Source organism: Toxotes jaculatrix, chromosome 5, assembly GCF_017976425.1.
Source record: "Toxotes jaculatrix isolate fToxJac2 chromosome 5, fToxJac2.pri, whole genome shotgun sequence".
NCBI lineage: Eukaryota > Metazoa > Chordata > Actinopteri > Toxotidae > Toxotes > Toxotes jaculatrix.
The window spans coordinates 13,977,046-13,992,448 of NC_054398.1; the positions used below are offsets into that span (position 1 = coordinate 13,977,046).

Here is a 15,403-nt window from a genome sequence, read left to right on the forward strand (position 1 = left end):
TGTTTTAGGAGGACAAGAACCAGCAGAAAACAGTTGTCAGAGAGCGACTGGAGCAGCTGAGAAGAGAGCGCTCTTATGTCATGCAGTCAAAACGAGACAGGTAAAGGACATTCCTTTCAGTTGGACAGAAAACACCAAATTTACATTAACCACCATCCCCTCTATTCTGTTTTTATCCTTCAGAAATACTGCAGGATTTAAGGAACTCCTGGGTCCAGTTGCCCTCCACAGCAGAGAAACAGAGGATGGAGAAGACTGAGATACTACAGAGCCTTTAAATTCATGTGTCCAGTTTTAAAATATTTTTCAGTTACTCCCAAACTCTTCATAATGGTTAACTGTCCAAAATTACCATAACAAATTTATGGTTCACTAATGTTTTAAAATCTTTTAAGCCACTTTGTCTCTCAGATAATATCCTTATGTGTTCAAGTGTAATGCTGTAGATACTGCATCAGTGGTGGCCTTCCTGTTTCTGGTCATATAAAGATAAAAAGAAAAAAACATCTGAGAATGCAGGCTGTACATATGAAATAAGACAGTGCTCAACAAATTTGTAGTGACTGCTTAATAATACAGTTTAATTATCATCTTGACAAACATAAGCATCAACAGTAACGTCATTTATCAATGACCCCCCCCCCCCCTTTAGTTGTGTACACATTGTCCCCCTGTGGCCTAAATTACATACACAATGAGTCGCAGAGGTGCATGTTAACAGTCTACAGAGGTGCCGTCAACTCTCCTTCATGTGAACATAACATTTATATATTGGCCATTATTCACTTGTGTAAGAAATAATGTTGTGACTGCAGGAAGGACACCGCTGTAGACTTTGAATGCACCTATGGACTGGGGCTGTATTTATTTACAGGTATATGGGGATGGGAATATTGTAACATGTCAAAGGACACAGGTTTGGCTATCAACTCTACAATGGGGAGAAATGTATAAGACAGAGGGTTTGGTGCGGGCCCAGTGGTTTTTCTGCATGAGAGGAGGATCTCTCGATCCTGGTGAGTAGAGGGAAAAAGACCGCCTACATGGGACAGATTCTCAGCAAATTTTTCCTCTTTAACTGACCCTATATGTTGTCCACTCACATGGCAGTCCACCACAAAGCAGGAATATTTATCAACCTAATAAGCCAGAACATTCCACAGCAGCTCCCACACAATGAGCCACTGCATTACACACATACAAAGTACACAAGTGTGTCTTCAACTCAAATGAAGAGTACAGTAAGGTTCAAGTTCTGTGGTCTCAAACACACAAACATTCAAACAAAGACAAAGAAAAAAGCTTTTCCAAACTAAGAAAACATGGCGCCTGGCTGACAGGTGCTATTCTCAAGGCTTTATTATTCTAACAATGTGACATCTGGGGACTGAACAGAACCAGCAAACCCCATTTTCAAAATATGACGTTTCACGTTAGGGGATGAGGTGAATTAAACGTGCAGTTCTCAGCAGAGGACACGTTTTGGGGCTGTAATCAGGTCGGCTCTTATGACAGCAGAGCACTTTGAAAGCAGTGACACTCTGAAATCTAAACAGGTGTAGTGTCAGATTTCTCTGTGGTGTCCAAACCCTGGATCTACATGTGCAAGATCTTCGGCAAGAAGCAGCATGCGCTTGTGTGTGAGAGACTAAACTACACCTTATACAAGATAGTCAACAATATTTGCATTTTATACACTAGACTGGTGTTTCCCACAGTGAAAGGTAAAAGCCTAGGATGAAAACAGGGAGGTCCAAAACAAGTTCAGTCAATGAACCTCTGAGAATGAGACCACCTTCTTGCTGGAGGCTTTGATGAGCACTACAGTCCATAAACACAAAAACGGTCATCACATGTCCAGCATCTCTCTGACTTATGGGCACCATGGAACTGAGGAGGGTGGGTATGTGTGTACATGTATGTCTGTATATCTCTGTTTCATGGCAATCATGAAAGGAGAGAAATGTGCATGTATGTGCGTCAAGTCTTGAATGGTATTAGCAATGATACTCAAGTGATGTTCATGTATTTATGTTATTATTTATGTGCATGTCTTTATGTATGAGTCTTTCTATTGGTGTGCGCACTGCACCCCTGGGCCATGATGGCCCCCTTCCTCATCAGAACTATCATTGTAGGCCTCTCGCCTGGCTCCACCTCCTGACCCTTGACTCCTGTCAAAATCTGTAAGGTCAACTTCCTCCGCATCAGCGGCGATAACTGGATTCTCAGCACGAGCAGGCAGCAAGCACTCGAGTTCCTGAGAGAGGTGAAATTATTTTTTTTTTTTAAAAACAACAACAAATAAATAAATAAAAGGGAAAAAAACACATCGTGACACCATAATTACTCAAGCTTACTGGAGTTCAAATTGTGCAAATCAGGATATTAAATGATTGCAACTCACATTCAGCTTTTCTGGGCTAATCCAGTTGTTTTCAGGGAACTGAACATCAAACTTGATGTAAAGGTCTCCCTTCTCAAATGGATTTCTGTACTGAGGCATTCCCTCACCCTTCACCATTCGAATACACCCTGCCACACACACAGACACAGACACACACACACAAACAAAAGTGAGTAAAGGCATGTAAATTTAAAATCCTATTATATGGATTTGTTTAAGATTTACTCACTATCACAGGGTTTGTTTTATATTCTACTCTACTCACTAGATAAGGAAATTAGAATGAGATTCCACCTGAAGTTTTAATTGTCATGAAAATCAGATACAGCCCTAAGATCTGGAGTAACAAACCATAGGTAATGGCTTGTTACACACACCTTTAGTACTTTAGTAAGTCAAATTTTGATAAACAATAAAATTACTTGTTAGCTGCAGTAGGATGGTAGAGAACATAAACCTGGCTGCTACACTGAAAATCTACCAACAATTTGGCCCATGGTTAATGTTTATTTCTCACTGCTTAGTTCTAACAGTTCTACTGTTATTCCATGTTTAAGTGGATAAGCCTGCAAGTCATTAGTTTGGACTGCAAAACATCTCTTTTCTACACCCTTAACTAGTTGTCTCAGAAATAAAAGTTTGCACTGTCTTATTAAAAGCTCTGGAAAACTGTAAATACTAGTGCAGTAATCCCCTTTTCTTCACTAAAATGTTTACCAGACCAAAAAACAAACAGCAGGAATCGCCTAACTTCATATGAAGATATGTTTACCTGGTTCAATGACCTTGCCAGGTGGGTATTTGACAAGCAGCTGACGTTCATCCAGGTGTGTGACAGTCATCTGGAAGCCACACAGGGCCTCAACCAGGCCGATACGCTGGACCATGTGAAGGTCACTGCCATCACGGCGGAATTCCTGATTTAGATAGGAAGTGAAAGCGTTTTTTTTTTTTTTTTTTTTGCTTAGGTTCATTAAAACATGAAAAATATGGTGATACCAACACGTCAGTTATTATCAGAAGCATATTTGTTTTGTACAGAGGGCAGTAGAGAGAGTACCTCATGTTCTTTCTCTTGCAGCACCAGGACTATATCTCCTGGTTCGACGCCTGGTGCTTGGTCAGCTTCCCCAGAGAATGTGATCTTCTGTCCGTGCCTCATGCCTTTGTCCACATGCACCTCCAGAAGTTTAGTCTCCTTACACACCTTATGACCCTCACACTTCCTGCAGCGGTCCTTCTCATTTATCACCTCCCCTGCACAAGTGCACATACAGACACTGGACAATTTCAGAGTGCTGTTTTGCTTATGATTGTACATTATCCATGTTTTTCAGTATATGGGTGAGTGTGCAGGTGTTATGGACATATTACCCTCTCCATTGCAGTCTGTGCACACTGACTGCATCTGCTGGACCATCCCAGGGGCCAGCTGTCTAATCATGATTCTCATACCTCGTCCTCTACATGCCACACACTTCTGCACTGCTCCTGCTTTACCGCCTTGACTAGAAGGCAAACAGTAAAGGGTTGGCATTGTTAAGAGACATTTTTATCTAAGCACAACAAAATGACTGCAACTACAAATCTTCATCAGTCTGGCCTTTAAAGCTACAAATCAATATGCTGTTTTTAATCATTGCAATGAAATATTACAAGCTGACTCACCCATTACAGGCACCACAGAGGACGTTCTTACTAAGCTGCAGTTTGGTGGTTTTGCCATTGTAGAGGTCTTCAAGAGAAACTCTGTGAGACAAAAGAGTTATGGGATGTCAAATGCATTATATTAGAACAAGTCACTGAAGCACCCAAATGGCATTAAAGTAAAATACTTACTTCAGAGGGTGCACCATGTCATCTCCTCTCCTCCTGCCTCCATTGCGTCCTCTGCCCTGTCCCCCCATGAACCCGAACAGTCCTCCACCAAAAATGTGAGAGAAGATATCATCCATGCCAGGCCCTCCGCCTCCTCCCTCCCGTAGCCCCTGTTCTCCATAGCGATCATAGAGCTCCTTCTTTTCTGGGTTTGTCAGTACCTCATATGCAAAACTGATTTCTTTAAACTGAAAAATAATAATAATAAAAGATCAGACAGCTTGACACGCTGTAGGATACAAAAACAGTCAGTACAACAATAACGGCCACCTAGTTTTGTTTTTGATGATCCCATCTTACAAAGTACAAAGACACTCTAGTCTCCTGTGTCAAATTTGCAGCATCTGAAGAATTAAGTCATAGTGCCGTACAGATCAAAAACTGATGCATTGTTCTCTAGGGAAAATCCATTTCACATACTCTACTCTGATCTGCACCTTGTGTTAATCCTCAAAGAGCTGGGCTGTGTGAGAATGACAAACTAAGTTGCCATCATTTCTTGGCCCCCAACTGTTGAGCAATTGAGATGCTGCTGTTGGTGCTGTCGCCATAAATTACGGTGTTGCTGCTGTTACCATGACATGCTCTAGTGAATCATACCTTGTCTCCAGCATCAGGGTTCTTGTCGGGATGGTACTCTTTGGCCAATTTGCGGTAAGCCTGTATTAAACCAAAAATAAATGTGAACAATGCTGTGCGAGAGCCACGTGCGCAGTTGCCAAATGTGTTCAATAGCTCCGCTACCAACTCACTAACCCTATTAACTGTCCTTACTAACCAAGGGCTAGACTTGTGGGCCTGCTGTCAAAAACATCAGGACACCGGCAAGAGCATCGCTGCTTCTGACATCTCGGTCACTCTAGTGTGACGGAGACGGCAACAAAATTGTTGAATTGTGAATTTTGATGGGGGAAACAACTGGAATGACATGTTCATCCTAAAATAGTTTGAGTTCAGATTTAATTAAGGGAGTTATGTGGTTGTTCCAAGTTAAAGAATATAAAACGATTTCACAAGCGGTTACAGACATATGATATAAAGTCTCGATTCATGTTTAGAAAAGAACATAGCGTTGTGGATTATAAACAATTCGTGACTGCCCGGTGTTTGAATGGAGTTTGGAGTACACAGCGACATGCATGTTGCTAACTACAGTGGCTACACGACGGCTGGCATTAACATTAGCTGCTAAGTTTATCCATAAACGTTAAGTCAAGATACATCTCACGCCAAGTTTAGCGTTACCAAATGTTGCACCAACGTCCGAGCACACAAGTGGATTTATTTTCATGGCATATTTATCTCGGTGAGCTGTTAAGATACCATTTCTTGCTTCGTTACTACACGACCTGGTAACGACTATTTGCTGGAATGTATCATCTAGTAGCCGGCAAGCTATCACACTCGTGGTCAGCGGATATTTCTTCATTTCAACGTTAGCAAACTTCATCCTTCCGAAATAACTTATATAAAAAGATGAAAATGACAAGCATTGCAAGTGATTCAATATCACTAATGTGTAGCTATGATGTTTTTTTCTAAAACACACCGAGCCACGAAGTATTAACGGTTGTTTAGCTTAGCTAGCTGGCTAGGCTAGCAAAGTCGCAAGCTGCTACTTAGCAACGTTGATCAGCTTGTTTCTAGGCCACAATTCACTGGTGACCTCTCTTCCTCTTTTATTCTGCTCCTACTCTGACAAATTTCCTTTTCGTTTCAGAAGGTCTGTACCTTTTTTAGTTCATTTTCAGAGGCAGATGGTGAAACTCCGAGGATGTCGTACAGCTTGGTATCCACAACGTTCGCCATGATGCTAACCGGCTACCACAGAAAGACCTTCTGCGGAGGTTCAGCTGAAGGAGTAGCCGACGCAAGATTCACCGGCAGGGTTGCCAGATACAACACACACACACACACACACACACACACACACACACACACACACACACACACACACACACACACACACACACACACACACACTTCCCCAGTGAATACAAAAACAGTTGCCACAAACATTTATTAATTTTGACCATCAGAAATTGGTGGTGCCTGAGAGGGAACCGTCCTTAAAGTGGGTTACACAACAGTGTATGAAGTTCAAATTTTCCCTGTAAGTTCTTTTTTTTCTTCAGATGTATCCTGATGTAGTTACATCTAAAAAGCCACTTCACAGAAAGCAGTGAAATAAGGTCTAAAGGGTATGTCCACATTTTTCAGCATTGTAGGAGATTTTCCTTCAGAAAATTGTGGCCTAAAAATTTATACCTGGTCAGAGTCCTCAGGAGCATATCACAACCATAAAGGCCATGTTTTCTGCTTGGCAATCTAAAGCTTTAAGCGTTGCCATTTTCATTTACTGCTTGAAAAAATAAAATATGTTTTAACTAGTTAAGAAAAAATCAGTGGTATAACATCTTTATCCCGAGGTGTCACCAAAAGTTATTTAAAAGACTTACAGCTGTTTGAACAAAGTCAGAGGAACTGGTTTCTACTGTTGGTTGTAATGTAGCTTTTAGATTTTGCAGATAGCGCTTTTGCTGAGGGATGAACAATTTTCTGCAGGAATTGAAGGGCTAAGGAAATGCATAAGCCTACAACAGCGGTGGAGAGTAACTAATTACATTCATTCAAGTACTTTTCTTAAGTACAGTTTTGAGGTACTTGTACTCCACTTGAGTATTTCCTCTTTGTGCAACTTTATACTTTTGCCCTACTTCATTTCAGGGGGAAATATGGTACTTTTTACTTAACAGCTATAGTTAGTAGTTACTGCTCATTAAAACTTTACAAAAAATATGATCAAATATATTAGAATATGGTACACTGTTCATATTACACTACTCCAACATATATCAAGCAGTTAAAATGACAATATTTAAGTCCTGCTTAAATGTTGATATAATAGTAATAATCCAGTATTATAATAATAATACTCACAGAGGGGCATTCCGCACAATGTGAACTTAAACGTTTCATATTATAAATGCATTCCCTTGCCAGGACTTATTATTATTATTATCACTACATTGTGTTTGCCAGTTTGTACAGCAGTGCAGTACAGCTGCAGATGCACATATGGTAAAATAATCAATGGGCAGACCTGCAGTCTGACACAGTGGAAATGTCCAGTTCAGAGGCACTAGAGTCACTGCACAGGGTTCTCGGTATTCACAGTATTTATTGAATCATCCTTTTTTCTGGGGTTCAAATAAAGCTTGTTTGAGCAGCAAGTTTGTCTTATGTGTCTGCTTTTGCTGCAAATAAATACATCAGTATTCCCTGATACCCAGGGCTTTTTGACAACAATCTGAAGTCAGGAAGAGAATGACAATCCCTAAACGGCCAGAGATCAATGCAATTTTTTAGTGATTTGCTTTAGATCAGTTTTGTACCTTATTGTATTCTTTACCACAATTAAAAACTTAAAAGGTAGTTTACCTTCTTGCATGTAATGGATGTGTTATTTGAGTTATGAATGTGACTATTACACTATACTATGTGAAATTTAGTGCAGTAGTTGACGCTTTATCAACCAGCTCTGCAGTTGAACAGCAATGTTCAGGGTGTCAGCAGATAAATAATATCGTTCGTCTATGTTTACACAGTTGATGGACAGCCGAACTTTTGATTACGTTTTTTGGTATCCGCCATTTTGATTTCCAAATCTGACAGATTAAAAAAAAAATGGGTTGCCTGCCTGCTGATGTACAATTTTGACAGAGTCAACACAGCTCCTCCGCAGGCCAACCACCGTGTAACGGCAGTGTAGCGTTAAATGACACTGCAACCGGGAAAGGGTAGTATCTCTAAGCTAACAACGCAGTTATGAACAGCCAACCATGGGCCTCCGGGTGACCTGACAGCATAAATCGCCGAGTTGCCGTTCAGCTTGCAGATGATGACCGATAAAATGATGGAGAAAAGGTAACAGACGCTTCTCTTTTGGGATAGAAAAAAAATCATAACATGTAACCTAACGTAAAGGCTGTGCGAGCTGACAGGCTGTCAAGTGGCCGCAAGACGGTATAACGCTAGTTCTCAATCACGAGGACATCGTCCTACCTAGTCCTACAGCCGTAATAAATAATTGACTCATGTAAGCTTATGATCTTAACATGGTTTGCCACCGGTACCGTACTGAAATACTGTGGTACCGTTAGCAACATGAGTGAGACATTGCTAGCGGGCCGGCTCACGATCTGCATGCAAGGTAAGTAAAAGACACCGTCGTTAAGCGGTGGAAAGGCACTGACAGAGGTTGGGAACATGAGATAAGCTAACTTAACGTGAAGTTACGATAACTGCATGGATAAGCTAATTAACCCTAATTCACACCGCTATCACGGTTACCCTGTTATAAGTCATATCCGTTAATAGCTAACAGTAACGGTCACCAGCTGATCCGAGGACGGCAGATAGGCCTGACTTAAAGCTGACCATAGCTGAGCTATTGTATGAAATTTAAAATCCATATTTAGGTGTGGGGAAAGATTGAATTCCTTAAGTTGGTTCCTTAAGCCTGATCTCGACAACACCTGTTTCTTTCTTTCACCTTGTTTACTGAAGAGATTGGTGCACTAGGGCAGCATACTCAGTTATTTTTGATGTTATGCAATCAATTTTAACCGTGCATAGAAGAGAGTAAGTTATATTCAAGCCTGCTTTTGCACTGTGAAACGATAATTGTTCTTGTGTGTGACGTCTGACTTTGCGGTATCCGAGATCCTGTCCATCTTTATGCGGGGCCTTATCCACAATTTAGACAAACATCCTATATTAGTGACATGTTCCCCATAGGAACCAGCTATTCCATCAAATAGACAATTGACTAATGCACAATCATAGGTCACTTTCATTAATGTGGATTCTTTTCCCTGTCTGCGGTGTGATGTGGTTCGGGGGGATTTAAGGTGAAGGTCTTTCCCTTAAAGCCGTAAGTCCAGTGACAGCTCCTGCTTGCCTCATACAGTGTTCAGTTATCATCACCACACCTAATCTCAAGTTTGCACTTTATAGTAACAGATGTCAGCTAATGCAAGACTCTTCAAGACCCAGTAGTCCAGCTCGCTGGCTGACACAGTTGTTTCCTTTCCAAGAATTACACACATATCACACACTTACGCTGAGTGGCTTTCTGTGTGAGATTTGTTTTGTTTGCCATTCTTACTCTAATCATTATTTGCTGATGCAACTGTATCCGAGAGGCTTCTCTTAAAGCAAGCTGGGTAATGTCAATACACAGATGTGCAGGACTAATTCGATTACAGATGCACTGCTTCCTGCTCTTTCCAGAGGGCAGAAAGCTTAGTCTCTGCACCTATACTGACTTTAACTCTTCTTTTGACTCTAAGGAAGACTGTCTTATTTTGTTGTTTCTTTTTGTCACACTTCTCATTACCAGGATGAAGACATTCTCTTCTGGTTTTATGTGTCTGGTGTTAGCATGAGTGAAGTGGTTGTGTCTGTGGCCTCGCTGTGTGAATTTGCTAATTCTGACTGATACCCTGGCTTTACGATGTCCATAAGGCAGATGGCTGTTTAGCAAGATCTGACTGAGGGTACTGCTCCTTGTCCAAAAGTAAGAGCATGCATGCATGAAGTGCATAGTATCACAAAATGAATTGTTCTGTACACAGTTAAAATGGTGTCATTCATTAACTTGTACGTGTGCTATAGAGTCATGATACTGATCTCCAATCCACATCCTCTTTTGGTCAGCAGCTAAGTGTGTGTGCCGGTGCTGTCAGCCATGTTTTGGAAGTTTGACTTGCACACATCTTCTCATCTGGAGGCTTTGCTGGACAAGGAGGATGTCACACTCATTGAGCTTATGGATGAGGAAGATGTGCTGCAGGAGTGCAAGGCTCAGAACAGGAGGTCTGTTTATTGTCAGCTTTAGCATATCAGTAGCACATTAATATAATTACATTTCAGTTTCCAGGATTTCTTGCTGGTGCTAACTGCTGTTTCTTTTCTCATCATTATGGATTTGTAGACTTCTCCTGTTCTTGTGCCAGGACCACTGCATGCAGGAGCTGGTCTGTATGATTACTACAGAGCCCCCTGCTGGTATAGAGGAGACCAAGCGCTTCAAGTAAGTGCTGTTGTGTAGAATATGCTGATGTAGTATACTGTATCCTGGAAAAAATGTATCTTGCTGATGCTGCACTGCACTATATCTATGCCCTGCCATTTTGTAGTAGAGCTGAGAGCTTAAGTGGGCTCAGATTTGTGAAAAACGTTCTTGTTCCAACTATTTAGCTATACCACTCATAATGCATTGAACAGAAATAGCAAAACTAAGTAGATAACCAAACTGTGACAATCAGCACAGCCATGTTCCAAAAAATGTTGCTTTTATTCCAGTTTACTTTAGCCCACTCAGCATACCAAGGTAGAAAATGTGACACTGGTTTTGTTTCTGCTTCGTTTTACTGCCTGGTGTGTTTTCTTAATTTGTTACAGGTATCCAAATATAGCATGTGAGCTGTTGACATGTGATGTGGGAGTGATCAATGATAAGCTAGGTAATGAGGAGTCTCTGCTGGAAACTCTGTATGCCTTCCTGGAGCAGCCGTCCCCACTTAACCCCCTCCTTGCGTCTTTCTTCAGCAAGACAATTGGGAACCTCATCACACGGAAGACTGAGCAGGTAACACACACACATTCACACAGGTAAATCAAAGGGCATACTCAGAGAAGACGACAGCTACGTTTTTGTGTTGTTGTGATTTACTTCAGGAAGTCTGAGGGGTGCTTACAGCCCGATAATGGAAACTGCTCACAGAGGGAATCACTCTGAAGATGGCGGTTAAGCTTCATTTCTCCTGAAATGACAAAATGTAGCTGTTCCAACACACAAATCAGTGTACGTAGTTGAGGTTTTACCCTGGTAGTGGCAGGGTCTGAGGATGTCAATGTGAGTAGTACTGTTCATCTGAACAGTTTGTTGATCCAGAGCAACATATTTTGAAAACTGTTTTGACTCCCTGACCTTGATCATCACTTCGGTCTGTAACACTAAACTCACTGTATTCAGTCAACTAAAATCACACAAAAATTTTTTTTCACAGTTACTTCTGCTGGTATTAGGCTGTGGGGATATTTTCATTTTGGATGTAATTGTTTGGAATTCTTCACATAGCTTACAGTAATGTCCATTAATATGTGCAAATGTAATATTGGCATTGTCTATAGTTTGTGAAAATGTCTACATACTTTGGTTTAGATAATGCATTTTTCAGATTTATTATTGCCAAGTGGCCCTGTGATACTTTCAGTGAGGCAGCTCTGAGAACACCTATCTTACCAGGGGCAGCCGCTTGATACACCTGCTGGTAATGAACTGATTGACACTTATTGGTGGTGATGGGTTTAAAAGGTTCAACCCTGCAGCTAAATGACTATTGCACAAGGGGTAGCTGAAATGTCTGTGCTGTACATAGAAACTGACAGAGCACAGTTAAAATAGAATTCAGGATATTATTCTTTCTGACTTCGAAATAATCCCAAAAAACTGTTGACAACAAATTTTGCAGTTCCTTATCTGTGTGGACACCAATTTTCAGTTCTGGTTTTTCATCTATTTTCTTTAGGTGATTAGCTTCCTGCGACGGAAGGAGGGATTCCTTTCATTGGTCCTGAAGCATATTGATACATCAGCCATGATGGATGTGCTCCTACGACTTATCAGCTGTGTGGAGCCACCCCCTCTAAGACTCGAGACTCTTACTGTATGACAGAAATGGACCTAGATTAATTTATTTACGGATTACACACTGATATTGTGTGCAAGTTTATAATGTAATGTAATGATTTTTCTCAACAGTGGCTGAATGACGAGAAGCTGGCCCAGAGACTCATTGAGCTCATTCACCCTGAGAGAGATGAAGAGGCAAGTGTTTTATATAAAATATACTATCACAAGCACTCAGATACTCATGAAAAGACAGTTTACAAGGCTGAAAATCCATGTGTGTGTGTTTTTTTTTCCTTCTCACAGAGGCAGTCCAATGCATCTCAGACTTTATGCGACATCATTCGTCTGAGCAGAGACCAGGCCAATCAACTCCAAGAGATTTCACAACCTGACCCTTTGCTGACTGTGCTGGAGTCGTAAGTCTCGCTCGTGCACGCGCACACACACGCACGCACGCACGCACGCATGCACGCACACACACATACGCACACACACACGTTCACACTCTCTTAAAGGATGTGGAGATAACAGCATACTCCATGTGTTTCTACAGGCAGGAGTGTGTGGAGCAGTTGTTGCAGAATATGTTCTCAGGAGAGAGGACTGAGAGCTGTATTGTCAGTGGGATTCAAGTACTTCTCACATTGCTGGAAATCAGGAGGCCTGTGTGAGTGAGAGAAAGCAGTTTTAAACTATATAAGTAACTCTATCAAATTTCACTTTATAAGGATCACTAATGTCATTTTCATTTTTTGGGTTCAATTATTTGTCTAAAATTGCCTCCAGGTGAAGATAGTCTCATCTCTCTTGTTTGACTATATATTAAACATTCTGTCCATCTATTTTCTGTTTTTTGACAGGGTGGATGGTGTAATGGATGCTCAGGGATTTGAGAGAAGTTACACTGTTAACAGCAGCATTTTGTTGGCCATCGAACCACACCTGAAACACTTCCACCAGCTACTTCTGGAGCCACCCAAGGTACATAAATTATTACCTGCCTATACATAGATAGGGCAACATTTGTTTAATGATTAAGTGCCAAAGTTTAGGGCTCATGATGGATTATTTTACATCATCTTTGATCCAGTTACCATTATCTGAACTTTCCTAAAGTGACTTTTGATTGGCTTGTCAGATGATTACTTGCAATGTGCAGGAAGACATAACTTAGCGAGGTGTTAATGAAACTTAATTTCCTGATTTTCTAGAAGGGAGTGTGCAGTATTGATACAGCAATGTATCTTAAACACTTTGTAACAATGAAATATAATGTTAGCTGTTGTGAGATGAGATAATACCATAAATACATTATGATGACAGTTATTAATAGAACAATCAGAGAATCCCTGCACACAGTACAATTCATTCAGGTACCAGTCAAAAGCATGGGATATGAAAGGACTGAAAGCAAAGAAAGGGCTTGCCCCACACAAAAACTGACATGGGTAAGTTCTTTCATTTGCAGGAAATGAGAACATGCTATAAATATCAAGATATTTTAAGTTGGGCCAGAGCTGTGTATGATGTGCAGCAAGCCTCTTTCTTAAGTAGTTATGTTTAATTGTCTGCCATGTAGGTGCATTTGCTTTACAGTAGTTGCACCTGTATAACAAAACTACTAAAAGTCCAGACTGTTGTTTCCCCAATTCCTCAATGCCCTCTATCCAAGCATGTTTGTATGTTTTGTGCGTGTTTAGAGAAATCCTATGCTGACTACTCTGGGTTTGCTGGAGGAACCACTGGGGAATACACGACTGCACGTAGCCAGACTAGTCGCCTCTCTGCTGTATACCAGCTCTGCTAGCCATGCAGTCGTAGCACAAGAACTCTGCAGGCTCAATACAATGGACCTCCTTCTGGTAAGATGAGTAAACAGTAAAGTTTTTTTTGCAATTTTAAAGTACAATGTTGAGAATATGAAAATTGTTAAATGTCCCTTTGGAAAATGTATGCTTTTATTTTCAGGACTTGTTCTTCAAGTACACATGGAACAACTTCCTGCACCTCCAAGTGGAGCTTTGCGTTGCTGCCATCCTCCGGCCCTGTGCCCATGAAATGAGACTTCAGCCTGGCTTGGGATCCCAGGACAAATTCAAGCCTCAAAAGGATGCATCGCAAGAGCAGGATTTGACTGAGACTCCAACTTCTGAACCTTCAGTCACCCCTGAAAACTCTGCCCATAACTTACTGGTGACTCATGTAGGTGTCAATGTGTTTGAAGCATGAGGCTTATTTGGCATTTGATCTACTGGGTGGGCCACTGTGGTGGCTCTATCTGAATTAAAACAATTGATTAACTCCCATGTTTTTCTCTCACTAGTTGTTTCAGCACTGCCACCTTGTCCAGAGAATTCTAGAGGCTTGGGAAGAGAATGATAAAATACAGTAAGGAACCGTGAGATGGCGACTGTTGTTTTTAGTAATAGGAAAATGTGTGTTACACTAAATTGTGTTACTTCTGTTTACAGATCAGAAGGTGGTATGAGAAGAGGGTACATGGGACATCTGACCAGGATTGCCAACACAGTCGTCCACAACCTGGAGAAGGGCCCGGTTCACACACAGATTAGTAGCCTCATCACAGGTGTGTGTGTAGACATTAATGCTCTTAATTGCAAGAATGTGAAAAGAAAAAAAAGAAGAAACTGAAAGTGTCACTCAGCTGGAGAACTGCTTTCTTAATGCTGCTGTTCTTATGTGGACGTAGAGCTGCCAGAAGACTGTAGAGGGCGCTGGGAAACCTTTGTGGACCAGACTCTGTCGGAGACCAATAGGAAGAACACCATAGACCTGGTAAACACATGCAAACATGCACATTTACAATAGCTGGTTGTAAATACACACACATTTAAAATTTTAAATTCTGCATTTATGGTGATGTTTTCCTATTTAGGTTGGCACAGGAAACCCACGTCCTTCCTCAGAGGATGATATGGAGAGCCCCTTCCCTAAGGAACTGACAATACAGCAGGTACGCATTCATGAGCACACACACAAAAAAAAACTGGGACTTCCATTACCAGCTATAGTAAGCTAATCCAACTTTGTAATGTTTGTTTTAGGCCTTTTCAGACTACCAGATTCAGCAGATGACGGCTAACTTTGTGGATCAGTTTGGCTTCAATGATGAGGAGTTTACTGATCACGACGACAGCATTGGGTAAATAAACTGATCAACTCTGTATATCAGTGTAATATTGTCATTGTGTGTTCATGGAGTGATTTGTGCTGTTGTTGCAGGGCGACATTTGACCGGATTGCAGAGATAAATATCAACATTGACGCAGGCCAGGACAGTGTGAGTTTATTTACATTCTTCATACAAGTTTATTCTCAAACTTGTTCTATGAAGTTGTATTTCTGTAATTCTTTAGGGCTGTAAATATCTTTGTTAAAAACGCACTAATGATTTT

At 41.1% G+C, this 15,403-nt stretch overlaps 2 protein-coding genes across 9 annotated transcripts in view; one reads left to right on the top strand and one right to left on the bottom strand.

Moving 5' to 3' along the window:
* Window positions 1–642: 642 nt before the first annotated feature.
* Window positions 643–6,160, bottom strand: dnaja2b (DnaJ heat shock protein family (Hsp40) member A2b). Its single transcript, XM_041038883.1, has 9 exons — window positions 6,017–6,160; window positions 4,886–4,945; window positions 4,247–4,473; window positions 4,076–4,156; window positions 3,782–3,915; window positions 3,468–3,664; window positions 3,180–3,324; window positions 2,408–2,535; window positions 643–2,260 (listed from the first exon to the last, which is right to left on the bottom strand). The coding sequence occupies exons 1-9, from the start codon at window positions 6,092–6,094 to the stop codon at window positions 2,072–2,074; spliced, it is 1,239 nt and encodes a 412-aa protein (XP_040894817.1). The 5' UTR covers window positions 6,095–6,160; the 3' UTR covers window positions 643–2,071.
* A 1,796-nt stretch (window positions 6,161–7,956) lies between these two features.
* Window positions 7,957–15,403, top strand: part of ppp6r2b (protein phosphatase 6, regulatory subunit 2b) — a 29,225-nt gene continuing 21,778 nt past the window's right edge. For 3 of the 8 annotated variants that reach the window (XM_041038655.1, XM_041038657.1, XM_041038658.1), the window contains exons 1-18: window positions 7,957–8,212; window positions 9,690–9,866; window positions 10,007–10,165; window positions 10,284–10,382; window positions 10,754–10,940; window positions 11,884–12,021; window positions 12,117–12,182; window positions 12,291–12,403; window positions 12,541–12,654; window positions 12,848–12,968; window positions 13,688–13,849; window positions 13,956–14,189; window positions 14,311–14,375; window positions 14,459–14,574; window positions 14,698–14,783; window positions 14,884–14,961; window positions 15,053–15,150; window positions 15,231–15,288. In XM_041038655.1, coding sequence (XP_040894589.1) covers window positions 10,038–10,165; window positions 10,284–10,382; window positions 10,754–10,940; window positions 11,884–12,021; window positions 12,117–12,182; window positions 12,291–12,403; window positions 12,541–12,654; window positions 12,848–12,968; window positions 13,688–13,849; window positions 13,956–14,189; window positions 14,311–14,375; window positions 14,459–14,574; window positions 14,698–14,783; window positions 14,884–14,961; window positions 15,053–15,150; window positions 15,231–15,288 — 1,863 coding nt within the window. In that variant the 5' untranslated portion in view covers window positions 7,957–8,212; window positions 9,690–9,866; window positions 10,007–10,037. Of the gene's footprint in view, window positions 8,213–8,331; window positions 8,499–9,689; window positions 9,867–10,006; window positions 10,166–10,283; window positions 10,383–10,753; window positions 10,941–11,883; window positions 12,022–12,116; window positions 12,183–12,290; window positions 12,404–12,540; window positions 12,655–12,847; window positions 12,969–13,687; window positions 13,850–13,955; window positions 14,190–14,310; window positions 14,376–14,458; window positions 14,575–14,697; window positions 14,784–14,883; window positions 14,962–15,052; window positions 15,151–15,230; window positions 15,289–15,403 lie in introns of those variants that run through there. The other 5 variants (XR_005894101.1, XM_041038651.1, XM_041038652.1 and 2 more) reach the window with 4 other exon arrangements.